We start from the raw sequence: 19900 nt of genomic DNA on the forward strand, positions 1-19900 counted from the left end.
GGTTTTGTTGTTGTTGTTTCCAGCGTTGGGCAAATCCGGTTCCTTTTGTTGACTACCAAATAGGTACCATTTGTAAAGAAAAACCCGCCTGCCTTCCTCCCCCCACCTGCCGTTCCCTAGCACAGGAGGGGGCGGGGGCTGTGTGTGTGCACTTAAATTCACGGAAGCCACAAGTGTGCCTAGGTCATTCGGGGGCCTCCGGAGTCCTGGACTGAGGGACCCAGCACGCCATCTAGTTGTGTGACCCTCGCCAGGTCAGTATCTCAAAGTCTATTTTCTCATCCGCAAAATGAGGATAACAATTGTACCTATCTCAGGGTTTTGTTTCGGATCAAAGGAGATAAAACATCCCTAACACAGCACTGAGCCCTCAGAAGTGCTCAGTATTGGCCATTAACCTCCAGCGGGCCAATTCCTTCCCTTGCCCTGCCCCTCCAGGAACAGGAAATCGGCTCATGGCGTCCTTCAGGCCTGCATGACTCTGCTTCTGTATTTGCTCAGTTTGCGTAGCTCACTTTTCTTAACCTCCAAGGGTTTATCTCCTCTTCCAGGAAGCCTTCCCTGACCCTCCGAGTTGAGTAAGGTGCCCCCTCCACTTCTACCCTTATGCTGCAGAAATCCATCTAAGCACCAGTGCAGTATGTAGCATGCTGTTCTATTCTGTTGCCTCTACCCTCCAGGATGCCACAAAGCCGGCCCGCTGGCCTGCTTCCCCACTTCGGACCGCTACGTCCAGTCTTAACAAAGGAGCCAGAGTGATTCTCTTAGAACAAGTTGACGTTACTCTTCTTTTCAAATCCTTCCTGACATTCCCCACCCCAGAACAGAACCTAAAGTCCTTGGCCTGGCTAAAAAGCACTCTGGGACCCCCACCACAGCCCTAGTCACCGGCCTCCTAGTAAATCTGCATCCACTCTGAGCCCACTCTTGCCTCACGGCCTTTGTGTTTTCCCTGCCCTCTGCCTAGAAGCCTCTTATCCCCGTAACACTCTCACTTTCTACGCGTTTTCTCTCCCTCAATGCTCATCAAAACCCTGAGATAGGTACAATTATTGTCCTCATTTTATGATGAGAAAATTGATCCAGAGAGGCTCTCCCTTAAGGCCTTCCTTGACAACCCCATCTAGAACACCTACAACTCCGCTTCAGCAGTTTCACTCCACATTATTTTCCTTCCAAACACTCTACTTTTACTACATGTATGAGGTGTTTCCCCTCTAAAATGTAAGAGCTTAAAAGCAGGGGTTTGTCCTTTGTTCGCTCTTGTGCCTGGAAAACAGCACCTGGTGCGGGGTAGGCACTCAAGGATTTACTGAAACAATGAGAAAATGTTTCCCTATCTGTCTTGCCCCTAAACCGAGTTCCTTGAGTGTGGAACCAGCATCTTATTCTCTTTGTGGCCCCTGAGGTAAATGCTCAATAAATGTTTGTTGATAATCTGAGAAGGAAAGGAGAGCCCAAAATAAGCTGATCCAACAGTTAATGGTGGTAAAATGCAAATGTTTTAAAATATGTTTATTTTGTATGTTTTACAATGAATACTTCAGCAAAGAAAATAATTATAATTTCAAAATGCAATCCCTGGATTTGATAAATATCCTTTATAATCAATTACACTAATCAATATCTAGAAATATACATAGACAAAGTTAGCTAATGAATAAAATAAAATGACTACATAAACTATCAATTTCAGGGATGAGGGATCATGCATGATCAGTTAAGTCACTGCCACTTTTTAAAATAGTATGATTCACATTTGCTTCAATCACATAAACATTCATTGCAGGAGTTAGATGGCTAATCATTGAAAATTGTGATTTTCGTTAGCTTAAAAGAAAATTCAGTTTAATACAAAGACATTCAACATGAAAATTTCAGGACCGTTGATCAGAAGCTTTCAATGTGTGTTGCTCTACTTTATTATAGGCAAGATTCAAGTAAAGCTAAGAAAGAGGAGTGTTTTCATTGAGACATGATCTAAGAATAGCCTTCTATACAGGCAAATTATGTTCTGTAGAAACTAGCTAGCTAGCCACCAAGATGTTACCAATAAAGGATTCCTTGTACTAGCAACTAACCATGTTTAAAAGGTCTTAGCCAGAATTACAAAAACAAAACATTTAGAGTAATATTTATGAATACAAGCATAATTGGTTCCTTGCCTTCTACAAATAACCATCTTGAAAATGATAAAAGCAGGTTTCAACTGTGGTTCTTCTCTGGGTTGAGAAGGTGCAGATACACATGGGCGATCTACTGATTTACCTTCTGAAAGTACTCTTTGGAAGCAGCTGGATTTGGCTTGATCTGAAAATACAAAAGCTTAATTAGGTAACTATGACTTTACCATAATAATAGTCCCAAAAGTGAGTGGCAATCTCCCAATTTTTAACCTAAAGTTCTTTAAAACATAAAGATGAAAGTTTCATTAAGGCCTGCCTGTCTCTAGGCCAGGCGCGGTGGCTCACGCCTGTAATCCCAGCACTTTGGGAGGCCAGGGCGGGTGGATCACGAGATCAGGAGATCGAAACCATCCTGGCTAACACGGTGAAACCCCGTCTCTACTAAAATACAAAAAATTAGCCGTGGTGGCGGGCACCCTGTAGTCCCAGCTACTCAGGAGGCTGAGGCAGGAGAATGGCGTGAACCCAGGAGGCAGAGCTTGCAGTGAGCTGAGAGAGCGCCACTGCACTCCAGCCTGGGCAAGAGCAACACTCCGTCTCAAAAAAAAAAAAAAAAAAAAGGCCCGCCTGTCTCTGATAATTGGTTCCTGGCTCCCCACCCCACCCCCTCTACCCCACAGCAGCTTCACCCATTTGCACATCATCTGCACGCTTGCTCCAAGAGTGGGCTCCCTTTTGTGGATATTTCAGGTCAATAGCTCTCGAGGCTGAGAGAACATGAACCTCACTGCTTTTGTGGAAAAAAACCTACCGTAGGAGAATCCGGTGTCCAGTTCGCTGGGCAGACTTCTCCATGTGTTTCTACATACTGGAACGCCTTCACCAAACGGAGGGTTTCTTCCACGCTTCGGCCCACTGGGAGATCGTTGACGCTCAAGTGCTTGATGACTCCATTGGGGTCAATTATGAAGAGACCTCTGCATGATCATTTATCCTCATCAGTGCCTCAACAGTACCAGAACTAGAACAGTCTAACTTCTTCCCTTTTAGGTCTTTAATTCTCCTTTTAATAAAATATTTATTAAGCATAATCATATGCTTAAAGGTGAGGTTTTCACTGTTGTGCAAAAAACTTATCATCTCTTACTGATGACAGATGCTTTAACAAAGGCAGTACTGGACCAGGTCACCATAAAACATGCAGTATGGCCACATTTACAAGTTCACATAGTGCCCTGAATGTTAAACAGTATCGGAAAGTCACTGAACTAGAGAGAGCGAAGACTATTAGTGACTTGGCAAGCATTCTTTGAGCTGCTGTAGCACATCTTGGCAAGAAACTCATAGGCAAATGGGAAGAGACACAGGTGTATTTTATCTGGGTTCAACAACTGTTTATTATGAATGAATTAGTGGGTAAATGAGGGGGAAATCCCATGGGAAAAATCTTCGTAGAAAGAATGTACAGGCTCTAAGTCTATGCAAAACAGAAAACCATGCCCATCACTTTTAATCACGTAGCAGCATGTAATGAGATGAACCACGCTACCACAGTGGTCTGTGTTTATCTTCTGTGTTGGTGTTACTGTGACAGATGCAGATATGTTTAGCCCAGAAGTTTTTTTGGTTGTTTGGTTTAAATATAGGGTCTCACTATATTGCCCACGCTGGAGTGCAGTGCTGTTCTCATGTGTGATCACAGCAGGCTGCAGCCTCCAACTTCTGGCTCAACTGATCCTCCCACCTCAGACTCCCAAGTAGCATGACTACAGGTGTGTGTCACTGTGTCCGGTTATTTAACCTACAGGTTTTAACAGTCTGTCTTAAAAGGATGTGGAAATTCCAGGTATCAATCACTCATGGAAAAGGCAGGTTAGAGAAAACTCAGGGTAAAAGGTGCTTCTCCCTTCTTGGGTCAGGCACTGGGGGCCTGGGGTTTGAGGTGAAACTATTCCCAGAGGGTGCAGCCAGCTGAAGTCCACCAATAGAAGCTGAGGCAGAGCTGGGACAGAGCAGGGCCCACAGACTCCTGAAAGTCTTTATCTTATAAGCCAGACTCAGCTTCACTCTCTTGTTAATCTCAATATTAAAACGGGTACAGAGGTAACTGCAAAATTAGTGAGTTCTCATAGGGAAAGGGACCGTAGGAGAAAAACAGCTAGTACCCTTTCTCTGGCCATTGCCAATTCTGAAAGACCTAGGCATTCGTTTCATAATCTCTTTAAAGTTAAAAAAAAAAAAAAGGTCCGCCAGGTGCAGTGGCTCATGCCTGTAATCCCAGCACTTTGAGAGGCCGAGGCGGGCAGATCACGAAGTCAAGAGTTCGAGACCAGCCTGGCTAACATGGTGAAACCCCATCTCTACTAAGAATACAAAAATTGGCCGGGCGTGGTGGCGCGTGCCTGTAATCCCAGCTACTCAGGAGGCTGAGGCAGGAGAACTGCTTGAACCCGGGAGGTGGAGGTTGCAGTGAGCCGAGATCGCGCCACTGCACTCCAGCCTGGGCGACAAAGCAAGACTCCGTCTCGAAAAGAAAAGAAAAGAAAAAAAAAAAGAGAGGAAAAAAAGGCCCAAACTCTAAGATGCCACCCAGCACTAAAATCCAAGGTGTAACCCAAGAAAGAGCAGGCCAGAGGTCACCTACAAGAGAGGCAGGTGAGCTGGCTTTAAGCTGACCAGCCCCCAGGAAAACTGTGAGGCACAGCACATCAAAGGGGGACCCCCTCTCTTCCTTCCTGGAAGTCAAGTTCTGCCCTATCCCTCCTTCACTCCTATTCTCAGCAGACTTCAAGATGCCAATTCTAAGGCCCAAGTTCTCATCTCTCCCAGGAAGGTTATGTTTGAATGTGGGGCTGCTGAGGACTGAAAGCTTTTCACACTCAAAGGAATAAAGGTTGAATAAGGGACTGAATACAGATAGAAATGACGTTCTGGGGCAGAAATCCTAACAACTGCTGCCAGTAACTATGCTAAAAACTCAAGCTGTGTCACTTATTTAATCCTCACACCCACCTGTGAAGTACCGCCTCATTTTAGTTATGGGAAAACTGGGGCTCAACAAGGTTAAATCAAATCACTTGCCCAAAGTCACACAGCTATTAAGTAGCTGAGTTAAAAACAGAAAAACTCAAACCCAGGATTGTTTGGTTCCAGGGCTGAAGATGGTCACCATTCCAAGAGACTACCTCTTACCCTGCTAGTCCCCCCTTCTGCAAAGAGTCTGATGGCTTCAATATCAGGTGTGTGTCCCCATGGAAGTGGCTCCCACATAGTTATGGAGTATGGAGCAGTGTGGCCTCAAGACGCAGACAGCCTTCTTCAGAAAGAGACCCAAGGCGGTGGAGGGGACATGCATGTCTTGTCTCGGCATTTCTGAGAGACTGCCAACCTTTGCAGGAGGCATTTTATCAGTGTTTATTAAAGACTAAAATTAAGGATTTTTTGATTATTATAAATCTTAATTTTTTTAAATATAATAGGGACGAGGTCTCACTATGTTGCCCAGGCTGGTCTTGAACTTCTGAACTCAAGTGATCTTCCCTTCCTTGGCCTCCCAAAGTGCTACGATTATAGGCATGAGCTACCGTGCCCAGCCAGGATCTTCTGGTTTTAAAAATGCTTTACCAAGGTCTACATAAATTCCCTAAGAAGCAGAATGATACTAAACATGAAAAATAATCTTAAGTTCATCAGAAGCAGGATCTTACCTTAGTGCAAGACCAGAACCTTCTAACAGCACACCGTAGTCTCGGGAAATCTGCTTAGTTAAGTCTGACAAGAGTGCGATGTTCATGTGGCCCAAACCACCATTCTAATCAAAATGCAAACATGACTGTTAGAATGCGTGGCCTCACAACATTCTTGACAATGTACCACAATGTTTGAGACCAACAATAATGGCGATAGGTAACAGTAATTCAACAACGGGCCAAGCACTGCCATTCTATTAACTTACTGCCTCCTCCAAACCACCCTGGAATAGAGACTATCAAAATGACGAAACTGAGGCATGAAAAAGTTAAGTAACTTGTTCCAGGTCACAGCTAGAAAGGAGCAGAAGGAAGATTTACACCTGGCTAATACTACAAACCTTTTCCAATTTTTTTTTTTTTTTTTCAGACACAGAGTCTCGCTGTCACCAGGCTGGAATGCAGTGATGCGATCACAGCTCACAGCAGCCTCAAACTCCTGGGCTCATGCAATCATCCTACCCCAGTCTCCTGAGTAGCTGGACTATAGGTGCTTTTTCTAATTCTTTATTATTTTATTTTATTTAATTTATTTATTTATTTTGAGATGGAATCTCGCTCTGTTGCCCAGGCTGGAGTGCAGTGGTGCGATCTCGGCTCATGGCTCCTGGGTTCACGCGATTCTCCTGCCTTAGCCTCCCGAGTAGCTGGGACTACAGGCGCCCACCACCACACTTGTTTAATTTTTTAATTTTTAGTACAGATGGGGTTTCACCGTGTTAGCCAGGATGGTCTCGATCTCCTGACTTTGTGATCCACCTGTCTCGGCCTCTCAAAGTGCTGGGATTACAGCCGTGAGTCACCACGCCCAGCTGCTTTTTCTAATTCTTAAAGCATTCTTTTAAAGACTAATTTCTCAAACACAAACATGGAAGAGTAATAAAAAAAAAAAAAGTACCCTGAGTAGGCCAGGCGTGGTGGCTCACGCCTGTAATCCCAGCACTTTGGGAGGCCAGGAGTTCGAGACCAGCCTGACCAACATAGAGAAACCCCCGTCTCTACTAAATATACAAAATAAAGCCGGGCGCGGTGGCTCATGCCTGTAATCCCAGCACTTTGGGAGGTCGAGGTGGGCAGATCACGAGGTCAGGGGATCGAGACCATCCTGGCTAACACAGTGAAACCCCGTCTCTACTAAAAATACAAAAAATTAGCCAGGCGCGGTGGCGGGTGCCTATAGTCCCAGCTACTAGGGAGGCTGAGGCAGGAGAATGGCATGAACCCGGGAGGCAGAGCTTGCAGTGAGCCGAGATTGCACCACTGCACTCTAGCCTGGGTGACAGAGAGAGACTCTGTCTCAAAAAAAAAAAAAAAAACACACACACACACAAACAAAATTAGCCAGGCGTGGTGGCACATGCCTGTAACCCCAGCTACTCGGGAGGCTGAGGCAGGAGAATTGCTTGAACCCAGGAGGCGGAGGTTGCAGTGAGCTGAGATCACGCCATTGCACTCCAGCCTGGGCAACAAGAGCGAAGCTCTGTCTCAAAAAAAAAAACAAAAAACAAAAACCCTTGAGTAATTTGATCTTGATAGTCCAGCAGCACAGCTAGAAATTTAGATTCTTCCAAGCAAGTCTGTAAGAGCAAAAGCTAGGGGTACAATGCTATACCTTTCTTGGTGTATTTATCCAGGCAAGATGGCTAAAGTGGGAATCCACTGACACTGCAACGACTTCACAGTTCACGTCGTGAAATTCGTTAGCTTTGTCACTAAAAGCAACAATTTCTGTAGGACACACAAAGGTGCTGGAAAAAAAGGATAGAAATTCTCATTAGAGAATTTAAAAACACGGATTTTAACAATTAGTGGTCTAACAACTAGTTCAACTTGTTAAGGGTAAAAAAGGCAAAATGGTTAACTGTCCTCACTGGACTACAGTGTTGTGCTGGCAAAAGTACTACTACCTCCCCTCACCTTTTTATTTTAGGAATTGTATCAAAAAATGGGGAAAGGGAACACATATTTTAAGAAAAAAAAAATTACAGTTCAGTAAAGTTGCTTTTTGAAAAAAATCATTTTATTATGCCTACTTTTCTCATTTTTCCCCAGACCAATGAAAACTTTTTCATAGACTGGCTTAGAGAAGCACTGCTCCAGAGCACAGAGGCATACTAAAAAGAAAGCTGTCCTATCCCACCCCTGAAGTTTATCACTTGTAAACACGCTACAGATCCCAGCTGTAACCAACAAGGCCATCAGTGATAAAGGGTCAGAAAGAATCCTTCCTTTCACAAGAGTATCTAGGGGTAGACAATTCAGTGCGGGAACAGGATATGTGCTTTCTCTCAGAATGACACGAAAGCATCACAGAAATTACACTTACAAATCCAAAGGATAGAAGAAAAGCACCAAATATTTCCCCTTAAAGTCATCAAGGCTTAGGTCTTTGAACTCTCCATTGACAACGGCTGTACCCTTAAAATAGGGCGCATGCTGGGTGACAGCAGGTGCATGGTATGAGGAACCTGAAAAAAAACCCACACTCATAAGGAGTTCATCATTTGCTATGTCAAGCACCTATGATTTTATTTAAACTTCTCATGATAATTAATTAGTAGTATAAGTGCTTAGTAGTATAAATCAAAACATTCGGTTCAACTGTACATCTTAGGCAGTCATCCTTTGCCACCTGTGGGGGCATTGGTTCTAGGATATCGAAATCTACAGATGCTCAAGTCTCTTACATAAAATGGTGATTTGCATATAATCTACACACACCCTCCAGTATACTTAAATCATCTCTAGATTACTCATAATACCTAATACAATGTAAATGCTATGTAAATAGTCGTTAAGCTGTATTGTTTAGGGAATGACAAGAAAAAAGACTTTGTGTTCAGTATAGACACAACCATCCATTTTTCCCTCCCAATATTTTCGATTCAACCAACCACAGATGCAGAACCCAGATACAGAGGGCCGACTGTAATTTCTCCTTCTATAGTTTTAGATCGTGCACAAATTCAATTCCAAGTGCTATGGAAACTAAAAAGAGGAAGACAAAGATAGTAGGGATAGAATTAAGGAAGACATGAGATGGATTTTAAATATGGTTCAGATTTTTGTCAAGTCTAGATGGGATGGGGCAGATGGCATGTAGGAAACAGCAGGAAGGAAGACAGGGCATGTGTGTGGAGCAGCGTGTGGCAGTCTAATGAGAACAGAGAGTGTCTAAGGGTACGGAGTGAAGAGCAGGCAGCAGGCAGGAATGGTTGAAGGCCATGTTGCAAGAGTCCTTAAATATTAGGCTGCTTGGTCTTCTTAACAGGAAAGATAACAGAGTCAAGGGCGGAGTCTCACTCTGTTCACCCAGGCTGTAGTGCAGTGGTGCGATCTCAGCTCACTGCAACCTCCGCCTCCTGGGTTCACGCCATTCTCCGGCCTCAGCCTCCCGAGTAGCTGGGACTACAGGCGCCCGACACCCCGCCCGGCTAATTTTTTGTATTTTTAGTAGAGAGGGGGTTTCACCGTGTTAGCCAGGATGGTCTCGATCTCCTGACCTCGTGATCTGCTGGCCTCGGCCTCCCAAAGTGCTGGGATTACAGGCGTGAGCCACCGTGCCTGGCTGAGATGGCGGTTTTTAGGAAGATTAGTCTGGCAGGAGGGAAAGAGGAGCAGGAGGAAGGGGGAGACATGTTAGGAGGTGGTTTCAGTGAATTTTTTTTTTTTTTTTTTTTTGAGACAGAGTCTCGCTCTGTCACCTAGGCTGGATTGCAGTGGCACGGTCTTGGCTCACTGCAACCTCCGCCTCCCAGGTTCAAGCAATTCTCCTGCCTCAGCCTCCCGAGTAGCTGGGATTCCAGGAGCACACCACCACACCCGGCTTATTTTTTTAGTATTTTCAGTAGAGATGGGATTTCACCAGGTGGGCCAGGATGGTCTTGAACTCCTGACCTCAAGTAATTCGCCTGCTTTGGCCTCTCAAAGTGCTGGGATTACAGGTGTGAGCCACTGCGCCCAGCCTCGATTTCAGTGATCTTAGACGTATTGAGGGGAGGGATGGGGCAGAAAGAACAGAAAGGAATGCATGCAAGAGATGTGTCAAAACTGAAAAGGACTTGCTTCTACCTGGGAATGAGGGACAGAGTAGTTCCAATGTCAAAATGCCTGACACTGCCACGAACAGAAACAGGAGGAGCTGCTGGGGATGGGGATTTGAAACCAGTGGAGTAAAGTTTTAAGCCTGTGGTATCACATCACTACTAGAAATATTTTAAAGCTCCAGGGTAGTAAAATTGTGACACCTCTTAGAACATTTTGCCCACAAAGGCTTTGCCCCCCAAACCATTACATATTAAATACGTGCTTTTTCAAAGGCTAGTCAAATCTAGACAAGGTATTTTCAAATACCACTCATTATCTGAGGCTGATCTTAGCAAAGCCCATATCCTAGAGAAGGGAGTGTAATCTCAAGAAACAGCTAAATTTCACTCAGATTACAGATACCATTAGACAGGTCTGGTTCCTAAGTGGCCAGCTGGGGCCAGTACACAGGTTTGAATCTTAGAGCAGCTGCCCTCTCAGGTCCCCACAGGTTGCCTACCACTCATAGCTCTTTAGACACAGTAGACTCAGAAGGCATCTGAGCTCCCAGTAACCCCCTCCTCAACACAGTGGATTAGAAGCTCTGACAACCAACATGGAAATGTGACAAGGGCAGTTTGCCTCAGTGATTATCAACCCCGGCTGCACATTAGAATCACCTGGCATATCCCGGTCTCACCCCAGAGACTAACTTGTCTGAGGTGGGACTGGGGCAGTGCTGTGTTCCTGAAAGCTCCCAGGTGAGTCTAACGTTTGGTCAGGGTTCAGAGCCCCTGTCCAGAGACAATGGTTCATTTTTCCTTTACCTGGCTCCAGCCAAGACATGACATAACACTTACTGGTGCTGAACAATTTTGCTTGACTGGAACCAGAACACAGTAAGTTTGTCAAGCTCGTTCTTCCACATGCAGCAGGCCTGAGGGCTGCAGTGGCAGAAATGCCCCAAGGAATGGCACTCACACCTCGGGCAACCTGGAAAGAGAAACTTTTTATTAGAAAGTTTTCCTGGACTGGTGACTTAAGACTGAAAGGGCATCGTGCCAACGGTAGTTTCAGCTGTCCCTGTTCCCGTGAACCAAATAGCAAACCCCAACCTCTAAGAGCATAGATCGGATCTGCATGTTCTTAACACTCCCTTCTGCTTCCTTCTCCTAGGAGACTGGAAGGTGGAGGCGAACTATAAGAACACAAAGACTGGCCGGGCGCGGTGGCTCACACCTGTAATCCCAGCACTTTGGGAGGCCAAGACGGGTGGATCACGAGGTCAGGAGTTCGAGACCAGCCTGGCCAAGATGGTGAAACCCCATCTCTACTAAAAACACAAAAATTAGCCAGGCGGCGGTGGCGGGCACCTCTAATCCCAGCTGCTTGGGAGGCTGAGGCAGGAGAATTGCTTGAACCCGGGAGGCGGAGGTTGCAGAGCCGAGATCGTGCCAAGCAACACAGGGTTCAAAAGCCAGGGGACTTGCGCAGGCCTTTCCCAGCACTATCTGCTGAGTATGTTCTACCATGTCAAGGTTTTCCTTAGAAAAAACAAGGCCCCTCCAGCACCAGTGACAAGTAAACAAGTAGAGCCAAGTTCAGCCTCTGGGAGTCTGGAAAAGGCTCAAGGGAAATGTTTACTCAACTTTTTTTTTTTGAAACAGAGTCTCGCTCTTTTACCCAGGCCAGAGTGCAGTGGCGCGATCTCGGCTCACTGCAGTCTCGACCTCCTGGGCTCAAGTGATCCTCCCACCTTAGCCTCCCCAGCAGCACTGACCACCACGCCCGGCTATTTTTTTTTTTTTTTTTAGAGACAAGGTCTCACTATTATTGTCCAGGCTGGTCTCAAACTCCTGGGCTCAAGTGATCTGCCCGCCTCGGCCTCCCAAAGTGCTGGGATTAAAGGCGTGAGCCACTGCACTCTGCCGGTTTGCTCAACTTTAATGTTCAAAATGACTCAAGAGAACGAAAAGGGGCTGTGTTGAACCCCACCAGAGAAAGCCGTGTACCAAAAGAGCAAGACGCATTGCCCACAGTTAAGCAGGAGACAGCAGCAGAAACATGCGGGAGCGGGATTGGGAGGGAACGCCTTTGTGATTTTTTTTAGCACTTCGCGCGTTTTTATCCAGTATTTAACGGGCTGTTCACAGCAACGCCTTGATGTAAGCATCATTCCTTCCATCTTAAGTACACAGTCTGAGAAAGGCGAAGGCGCTTGCCCAAGGTCATAGGGTCTGTGGTAAAAGCAGGGCCAGGACCTTAAGTGGAGATGGGCCTGGGGACTGGGGACGCCGAACGAGGAGGGACTAGGGGAAGAGACCGCGAGGAGGGAGTGGGGAAGGGCGGTTCTGCGCAGGCGCATGGAACCTTCCCAGGGGGAGGCCTCTGGGTCCGTTACCCGCCCTCCAAGAAGGGAGAATGGCCCTCAGGCCCAGAAGCGCGGGATCCTGTCTGGGAAGCACGTTCCCGGAGCCAACAGCGTCTCCGCGCCTGTCCCCAGCTGACAGCCACTCACCGACGCTCGGAGCAACCTTCCTACAGCAGCCGCCATCTTCAGTGCACTCGGGTGCCACGGGGTTGGCAGAGACGCAGAGGCGGGGCCTACGGGGTGGTAGGCGGGGCCTCTGCGGACGAGAGAGGGGCGGGCCCGGAGGAGGGGCGGGGCCGGAGGAGCCCCCGCCTCCCTGCCGCCTGGGGACCCTGAGGGAGAAATTCCCTTTAGGGCTGAATGCTTGGGCCAGTGACACGTGGTTTTCCTACTGTCGCCCCAACCTAAAAAGAGCGCATCCAGGCGGGGCATTAGGTATTTGTTTCCATATTTCCCACTGTTTTGTTTGTTAACCTTGTGTGGATTACTGTGTCTACTGTTTCTGTGACAGGATCCCTTTCTTATTTCAGCCTCAGGTAGAGACTTCTGGCTTCTGTATGAAATGGAATTAATTACAAATGCAGTTTTAGTCCGTTAATAAGCTAAGTGGGCTAGACACATCAAGGCTTTGTTGGCCTGAAATCCGTTGGAATTGTGTGTGGTCTTCCATTTGGCCTCTCTTCCCAAAATTGGGAAAACTGGGACAAATGTAAAATTTGGTTTTTGTCAATTAATGAAGCCAAGTGTTCAGTGGTGAGCATAGTACTTGAAGCAACCACATCAAACATAGATAAAAATCACATGGTGGCTTTACAGTAAGTGTGACAAATTGCAATCTTGGAGCTGGTATTTTCTTTTCTTTTTTTTTTTTTTTGAGACAGGGTCTTGCTCTGTCGCCCAGGCTGGAGTGCAGTGGCATGATCTTGGCTCACTGCAACCTCTGCCTCCCGGGTTCAAGCGATTCTCCTGCCTCAGCTTCATGAGTAATTGGGATTCCTGAGCAGCTGGGATTACAGCTGCCTGCCACCATGCCCAGTTAAATTTTTGTATTTTCAGTAGAGATGGGGTTTCACCATGTTGGCCAGGCTGGTCTCAAACTCCTGACCTCAAAATGATCCACCCACCTCGGCCTCCCAAAGTGCTGGGATTACAGGCGTGAGCTACGGCACCCGGTCTGAGTTGGTATTTTCCAATCACTAGTCATTCCATCACCAGTTTAGTTTCTCAAGTCTTCTTATCACCAAATATCACTTACTATTTTCTTTAAATTGGCTTTCTTTTTTTTCTTTTCTGATATAGAGTCTCACTCTGTCACCCAGGCTAGAGTGCAGTGGCATAATCTCGGCTCACTGCAACCTCCACCTCCCCAGTTGGAGCGATTCTCCTGGCTCAGCCTCTCGAGTAGCTGAGATTACAGGCATGCACCACCACACCCAGCTAATTTTTTTAGTATTTTTAGTAGAGATGGGGTTTCACCATGTTGGCTAGGCTGGTCTTGAACTCCTGACCTCAGGTGATCCGCCCACCTTGGCCTCCCAAAGTGCTGGGATTACAAGCGTGAGCCACCATGCCCAGCCCAGTGTATTTTCTAAAACCATCTCAGGTACCACTAGGTGTCACCCTGGGTACCAGTCCCCAGATGTGGAAAGGCCTGCTTTGGATGTACAGGGACGCACGTGTTTCGACTATTTTACCTCACACCTTCCTTGTGTTTGTTTAATTTGTTTTAATTATGTCTGTGTTTAGCAGATGATTGAAAAGAAAAGGAGACAATCATTTTGGAGCTCAAAATCGTACTGTAGGCCGGGCCTAGTGGCTCACACCTGTAATCCCAGCACTTTGGGAAGCTGAGGTGAGCGGATCACCTGAGGTAAGGAGTTCAAGATCAGCCTGACCAACGTGGTGAAACCCTGTCTCTACTAAAAATTGCAAAATTAGCTGGGCGTGCAAAGTTAGCTGGGCATTGTGGCGCATACCTGTAATCTCAGCTACTTGGGAGGCTGAGGCAGGAGAATCGCTTGAACCTGGGAGGCAGAGGTTGCAGTGAGCCGAGATTGAACCACTGCACTCCAGCCTCAGCAACAAGAATGAAACTCCATCTCAAAAAAAAAAAAAAAAATCATACTGTAGTTCACAATGGAATATTATTTATCCATAAAAGGAATGAAGTACTGATATATGCTACAACACAGATGAACTTTGAAAACATTAGCTAAGTGAAAGAAGCCAGACACAAAAGAACAAATAGTGTGTGTTTCCTTTTATATGAAACATCTAAAATAGGTAATTCCAAAGGGACCGAAAGCAAATCAGCAACTGTTAGGGACTGGGAGAAGCTGGAATGAGGACTGACTATTTATTTATTTTTTATTTTATTTATTTATTTTTGAGACAGAGTCTCCCCCTGTTGCCCAGGATGGAGTACAGTGGTGTGATCTCAGCTCACTGCAACCTCTGCCTCCCAGATTCAAGCGATCCTCCTGCCTCAGTCTCCCGAGTAGCTGGGACTACAGGTGTGACTACCATGCCCAGCTAATTTTTTTTTTTGTATTTTTTAGTAGAGACGGAGTTTTGCCATGTTGGCCAGGCTGATCTCGAACTCTTGACCTCAAGTGATTTGCCTGCCTTGACCTCCCACAGTGCTGGGATTATAGGCGTGAGCCAGTGTGCCCAGCCGGGACTATTTAATAGGTACAGGATTTTCTTTTGTGGTGATGAAAATGTTTTGGAACTAGATAGAGGTGGGTATAACATTATGAATTAACTAAATACCCTGAATTGTAAACTTTAAAATAATTAATTTTATATTAGGTGAATTTCACCTCAATTGAAAAAAAAATTAGAAAAAGGCCAGGCATGGTGGCTCATGCCTGTAATCGCAGTGCTTTGGAAAGCCAAGATAGAAGGATCACTTTGTGCCCAGGGGTTTGAGACCAGCCTGGGCAACATAGCAAAACCCTGTCTCAAAAAAAAAAAAAAAAAAAAAAGAAGAAGAAAAAGGAAAAGAAAAGAAAAAAAAAGAAAGAAAGAAAAAAGAGAGAGAGAAAAAAGTAGAAGAAATAGGGACTAAAAACATTAAATATTGTAGTCTACTCCAGTGATTTAATAGATCCAAAAGGCTCAGAAAAGTGAGCCTTTTGGAGATGGAGAGACCTTCCCAAAATCACATAACTGGCTAGAAGCAGAGAGGTAGGGCAAGAACCCAGAACTTCCATACCAGTGACCACCCAGCGTGTGAGTCTGATGGAGTTCAGCCTCAGCACCTTTTCCCTAGCCGACTCGTGAGATTACGTCATCCACCCCCTCATCATCTCCTCTTCTCCCTCATACTACAAGGTTGTTTTTTTGGTAGAAACGAGGTCTTGCTATCTTGCCCAGGCTGGCCTTGAACTCCTGAGCTCAAGTGATCCTCCAGCTCCCAAAGTGCTGGGATTACAGGCATGAGCCACCGTCACAACAGCCTGCAGTTTTAAAGTACTTAAGCTTCAGTAGCTCAAGTCAACAAAAGGGGAGTGGGGAGGGGGGCAAAGCCAAGCCAAGGAGTCACCTTCTCTTCTCCTTATGCCCACAGCCCTTTGCCGCCTGCCTCTCCCTTCTCCATGCTGGAGGGCCCCTTGCTCTCCTATTGTAGGCGTGTGTTTTTTAGTTCCTGAACACAGGCAGTTTGGCTCATAACTAAACTTCATTATAAAAATGTAAAGCATGGTGCAAGTCAAAGCGACAGAGCAGAGTGGAGTTCCCTTAGAATTTTACCTCACTCATCCTGGTTTCAGTTTTAAAGCTCAGATGCATTAGTTAGTGCCAGCTCATAGGCAGGGTTAGGCTTCAAGGTAACATTACTTGAGGGCCTCATAATTGGCTCTGAAGGCAATTCCTTTTTTTTTTTTGAGACGGAGTTTTGCTCTTGTTGCCCAGGCTGGAGTACAGTGGTGTGATCTCAGCTCACTGCAACCTCTGCCTCCTGGGTTCAAGAGATTCTCCTGCCTCAGCCTCCTGAGTAGCTGGTATTACAGGCACCCACAACCACACCCGGCTAATTTTTGTATTTTTAGTAGAGACCAGGTTTTGCCATGTTGGCCAGGCTGGTCTTGGACTCCTGACCTCAACTGATCCTCTCGCCTCGGCCTCCCAAAGTGCTGGGATTATAGGCGTGAGCCACTGTGCCTAGCCAATAATGTGATTTTAATCATTAATAAACATGTACTGGAGAGGATCACTCAGACCCTGCTGCCGAGGGACTGTGTGTGTATCCAGGGAATACTGGTAAGATCATTTAAAAAACCCAGTCCAAGATCCAGCATTTTAAGAGGCATGAAAGAGGCATAGTGGTTGAGTGTGGACAGCTGAGGTCCACATACCAGCTCTGCTAGCTGCAGGCACGTGGCCTTGGGCAAGTTACTTTTCATGTTTTCCCATCTGTAAAATTGAAATGATATTAGTGCTGACCCCAAGGGCTTTTGTGAGGAATAAATGAGTTCATATTTTAAAGGCATTAGCACCGTCAGCAGGCACATAGTGTTCGTTATATTAAATAAAAGAGAGGTGCAAGTGAAGTGCTATCATAGTTTAGAGAAAGGGGCCAAGAAGGGCTTCGTAGAGAAATCATCTATCCTGCTGCTTGGGGAAAGTGAAGGGGAAGATGGCAGGTGGAAGTGACTAGTGACCTTTGTCCCTTTGGTTTACTGTTATCTTCAGTGACCACACTATGGGGCTATGCTCTGGGTTGGATGCAGCACCTCTATTCCTTCCACACAACCCTGTGACACAAGTGCTTTTTCGCTTTGTTTTTTGTTTTGTTTTGTTTTAGAGTCTTGCTCTGTCACTCAGGCTGAAGTGCAATGGCACGATCTCAGCTCACAGCAACCTCCACTCTCGGGTTCAAGTGATTCTCCTGCCTCAGCCGCCCAAGTAGCTGGGATTACAGGTGCCCGCCACCACACCCGGCTAATTTTTGTATTTTTAGTAGAGATGGGGTTTCATCATGTTGGCCAGGTTGGTCTTGAACTCCTGACCTCAAGTGATCCTCCCACCTCGGCCTCCCCAAGTGTAGGGATTACAGGTGTGAGCCATCACACCCAGCCACAGGTACTGTTTTTAATTCATCATCCCCATTTCCAAGGTGAGGAGACTGATGCTTGGGGAGGTTTAGTAATTTGTCCGAAGTCCCACAGCTGGAAAGGGAAGGAGCCAGGATTTAAACCTTGAAAGCTGACCCCCATTCCTTTTTGTTTTTATTGTTTTTGTTTGTTTGTTTGTTTTTGAGACAGGGTCTCTCTCTGTCATCCAGGCCAGAGTGCAATGGCACAATCATGGCTCACTGCAGCCTCAACCTCCTGGGCTCAAACAATCCTCTCACCTCAGCCTCCCAAGGAGCAGAGACCACAAGTGTGTATCACCAAGCCCAGCTAATTTTGTTAGTTTTTATAGAGAAGGGTCTTCCTATGTTGTCTAGGTTGGTCTCAAACTCCTGGGTTCAAGCAATCCTCCTGCCTTGGCCTCCCAAAATGTTGGGATTACCGGTGTGAGGCCAGAGCCCCAACTCTTTTTTTTTCTTTTTTTTTTTGAGATGGAGTCTCGCTCTGTCGCCCAGGCTGGAGTGCAGTGGCACAATCTCGGCTGCAAGATCCGCCTCCCGGGTTCACGCCATTCTCCTGCCTCAGCCTCCCAAGTAGCTGGAACTACAGCCGCCTGCCACCATGCCCGGCTAACTTTTTGTCTTTTTGGTAGAGACGGGGTTTCACCGTGTTAGCCAGGTTGGTCTCCATCTCCTGACCTCGTGATCCGCCCGCCTCGGCCTCCCAAAGTGCTGGGATTACAGGCGTGAGCCACCGTGCCCGGCCAAGAGCCCCAACTCTTAAAGCGATATTGTATGACGTCCTACAGTATTTGTTGGAGCATAATGTGCTTGATAGGACATAATAGGAGATGGTACTAAAAAGGCGGGCCGTGTCAGGACATGAAGGAGCACTGACCATCTGTCCTTTAGTGAAATGTCTCAAGTACTCCGCTCCCAGGCGCCAGGCCTGACTGTGGATTCTGTCCTTTGATGCAGTACGATTTGCTCTTTTGCCTAAGCATTTCTAATAGGTTCCGCCCCTGCAATTGATGTTCACCATCTTGGGGCCCACTCTACTCTCAGCCTTCTTTTTTTTTTTTTGATGGAGTCTCACTCTGTCACCCAGGCTGGAGTGCAGTGGCACCATCTCGGCTCACTGCAACTTCTGTCTCCCAGGTTCAAGCGATTCTCCTGCTTCAGCCTCCTGAGTAGCTGGGATTACAGTGCCCGCCACCACGCCTGGCAAATTTTTTTGTATTTTTAGTAAAGACAGGGTTTTCAATGTGTTTCAGCACATTGGCCAGGCTGGTCTCGAACTCCTGACCTCAAATGATCTGCCCGCCTCGGCTTCCCAAAGTGCTGGAATTACAGGTATGAGCCACTGCGTCCGGCCGACTCTCAGCCTTCTTTTCCTTCTCTAGGGTCTGTCTGTTCCTGTCTTCCTGCCACTTATTTGATAACGAAAAATGTTTCCAGATGTTGCCAAATGTCCCCGGGGGACAAGAGAACCCCCAGAGGAAACCACTGCTCTAATGGCAATGGCACAGGCTCTGGAGTCACCAGGACACAGGCTCTGGAGTCACCAGGACATGGGATCAAATTCTTGGTCTGTCACTTACGGTCTTGGAGGGCAGGTCATATGTCTCAGGCATCACAGAATCCCTCGTGACTAGACCAGTTAATGTATCTATACCTCAGTTTCTGCAGGTGTGAAATGAGGTAATGATGGCTCTACAGCTTCAGCCATGCACAGTGAGATAATGCCTGCAAAAGACGTAGTGGGGTGCTAGATACAGAGAAAGTGGTATAAATAAGTTATTCTTTTCCCCACAAGCAGACATACTACATTTTCAAACAACTGGCACAGGCTCTGAAGACATTTTATTTTTCTCAAAGTGATGAAGTTCCTTTTCCTTTCTTTCTTTCTTTTTTTTTTTTTAAACAGAGTCTTGTTCTGTCGTCCAGGCTGGAGTTCAGTGGCATGATCTCAGCTCACTGCAACCTCTGCCTCCTGAGTTCAAGCAATTCTCGTGCCTCAGCGTCTCGAGTAGCTAGGATTACAATCACGTGCCACCATGCCTGGGTTTTTTTTTGTTTGTTTGTTTTTCAGTAGAGACGGGGTTTTACCATGTTGGCCAGGTCAACTCCTGACCTCAATTGATCTGCCGATCTCGGCCTCCTAAAGTGCTGGGATTACAGGCGTGAGCCACCACGCCCAGCCCTTTTCCTCCTTTCATTCAGGAGTGAGGGGTGAGGAATTTGTGCAAACGCTGATCCCCAAACAGGCTCAAATTAGGCTCTCCTGGAAGCCACAGGGACACGCAGGCAAGGAAAGAAAGATACTGGGAATCTACCTGTTCAGGGCAGCTTAACCTCTTCTGCCTTGAGTCACCTGCTGGGTCTGGGCTGTGCTTTGACTCAGGAAACCTTGCCAGTTTTTTCTTTTATCGTTTCTTTTCTTTTTTTTTTTTTTTTTTTTGAGATGGGGTCTCACTCTGTCACCTAGGCTGGAGTACAGTGGCACCATCTTGGTTCACTGCAACCTCCGCCTCCCAGGTTCAAGCGATTCTCC

At 46.5% G+C, this 19900-nt stretch overlaps 1 protein-coding gene across 1 annotated transcript; it reads right to left on the reverse strand.

Moving 5' to 3' along the window:
• Positions 1 to 1483: 1483 nt before the first annotated feature.
• Positions 1484 to 12556, reverse strand: PRDX3 (peroxiredoxin 3). Its single transcript, XM_054435331.2, has 7 exons — positions 12420 to 12556; positions 10762 to 10894; positions 8202 to 8343; positions 7488 to 7623; positions 5834 to 5937; positions 2938 to 3103; positions 1484 to 2310 (listed from the first exon to the last, which is right to left on the reverse strand). Exons 1-7 carry the CDS (start codon positions 12453 to 12455, stop codon positions 2257 to 2259), a joined length of 771 nt encoding a protein of 256 aa, XP_054291306.1. The 5' UTR covers positions 12456 to 12556; the 3' UTR covers positions 1484 to 2256.
• Between the last annotated feature and the right edge of the window lie 7344 nt (positions 12557 to 19900).

This window comes from Pongo pygmaeus, chromosome 8 (assembly GCF_028885625.2).
Source record: "Pongo pygmaeus isolate AG05252 chromosome 8, NHGRI_mPonPyg2-v2.0_pri, whole genome shotgun sequence".
NCBI lineage: Eukaryota > Metazoa > Chordata > Mammalia > Primates > Hominidae > Pongo > Pongo pygmaeus.

Bases quoted from the DNA above. Each gene is read 5' to 3' on its own strand.
- PRDX3 (XM_054435331.2), bottom strand. From the start codon at position 12,455: ATGGCGGCTGCTGTAGGAAGGTTGCTCCGAGCGTCG. The intron at 8,344-10,761 runs GTAAGTGTTATG...GTTTTTTTTCAG, and splicing joins AGCAAAATTGTTCAGCACCA to GTTCCTCATACCATGCACCT. The intron at 5,938-7,487 runs GTATAGCATTGT...CATTTTGATTAG, and splicing joins GGATAAATACACCAAGAAAG to AATGGTGGTTTGGGCCACAT.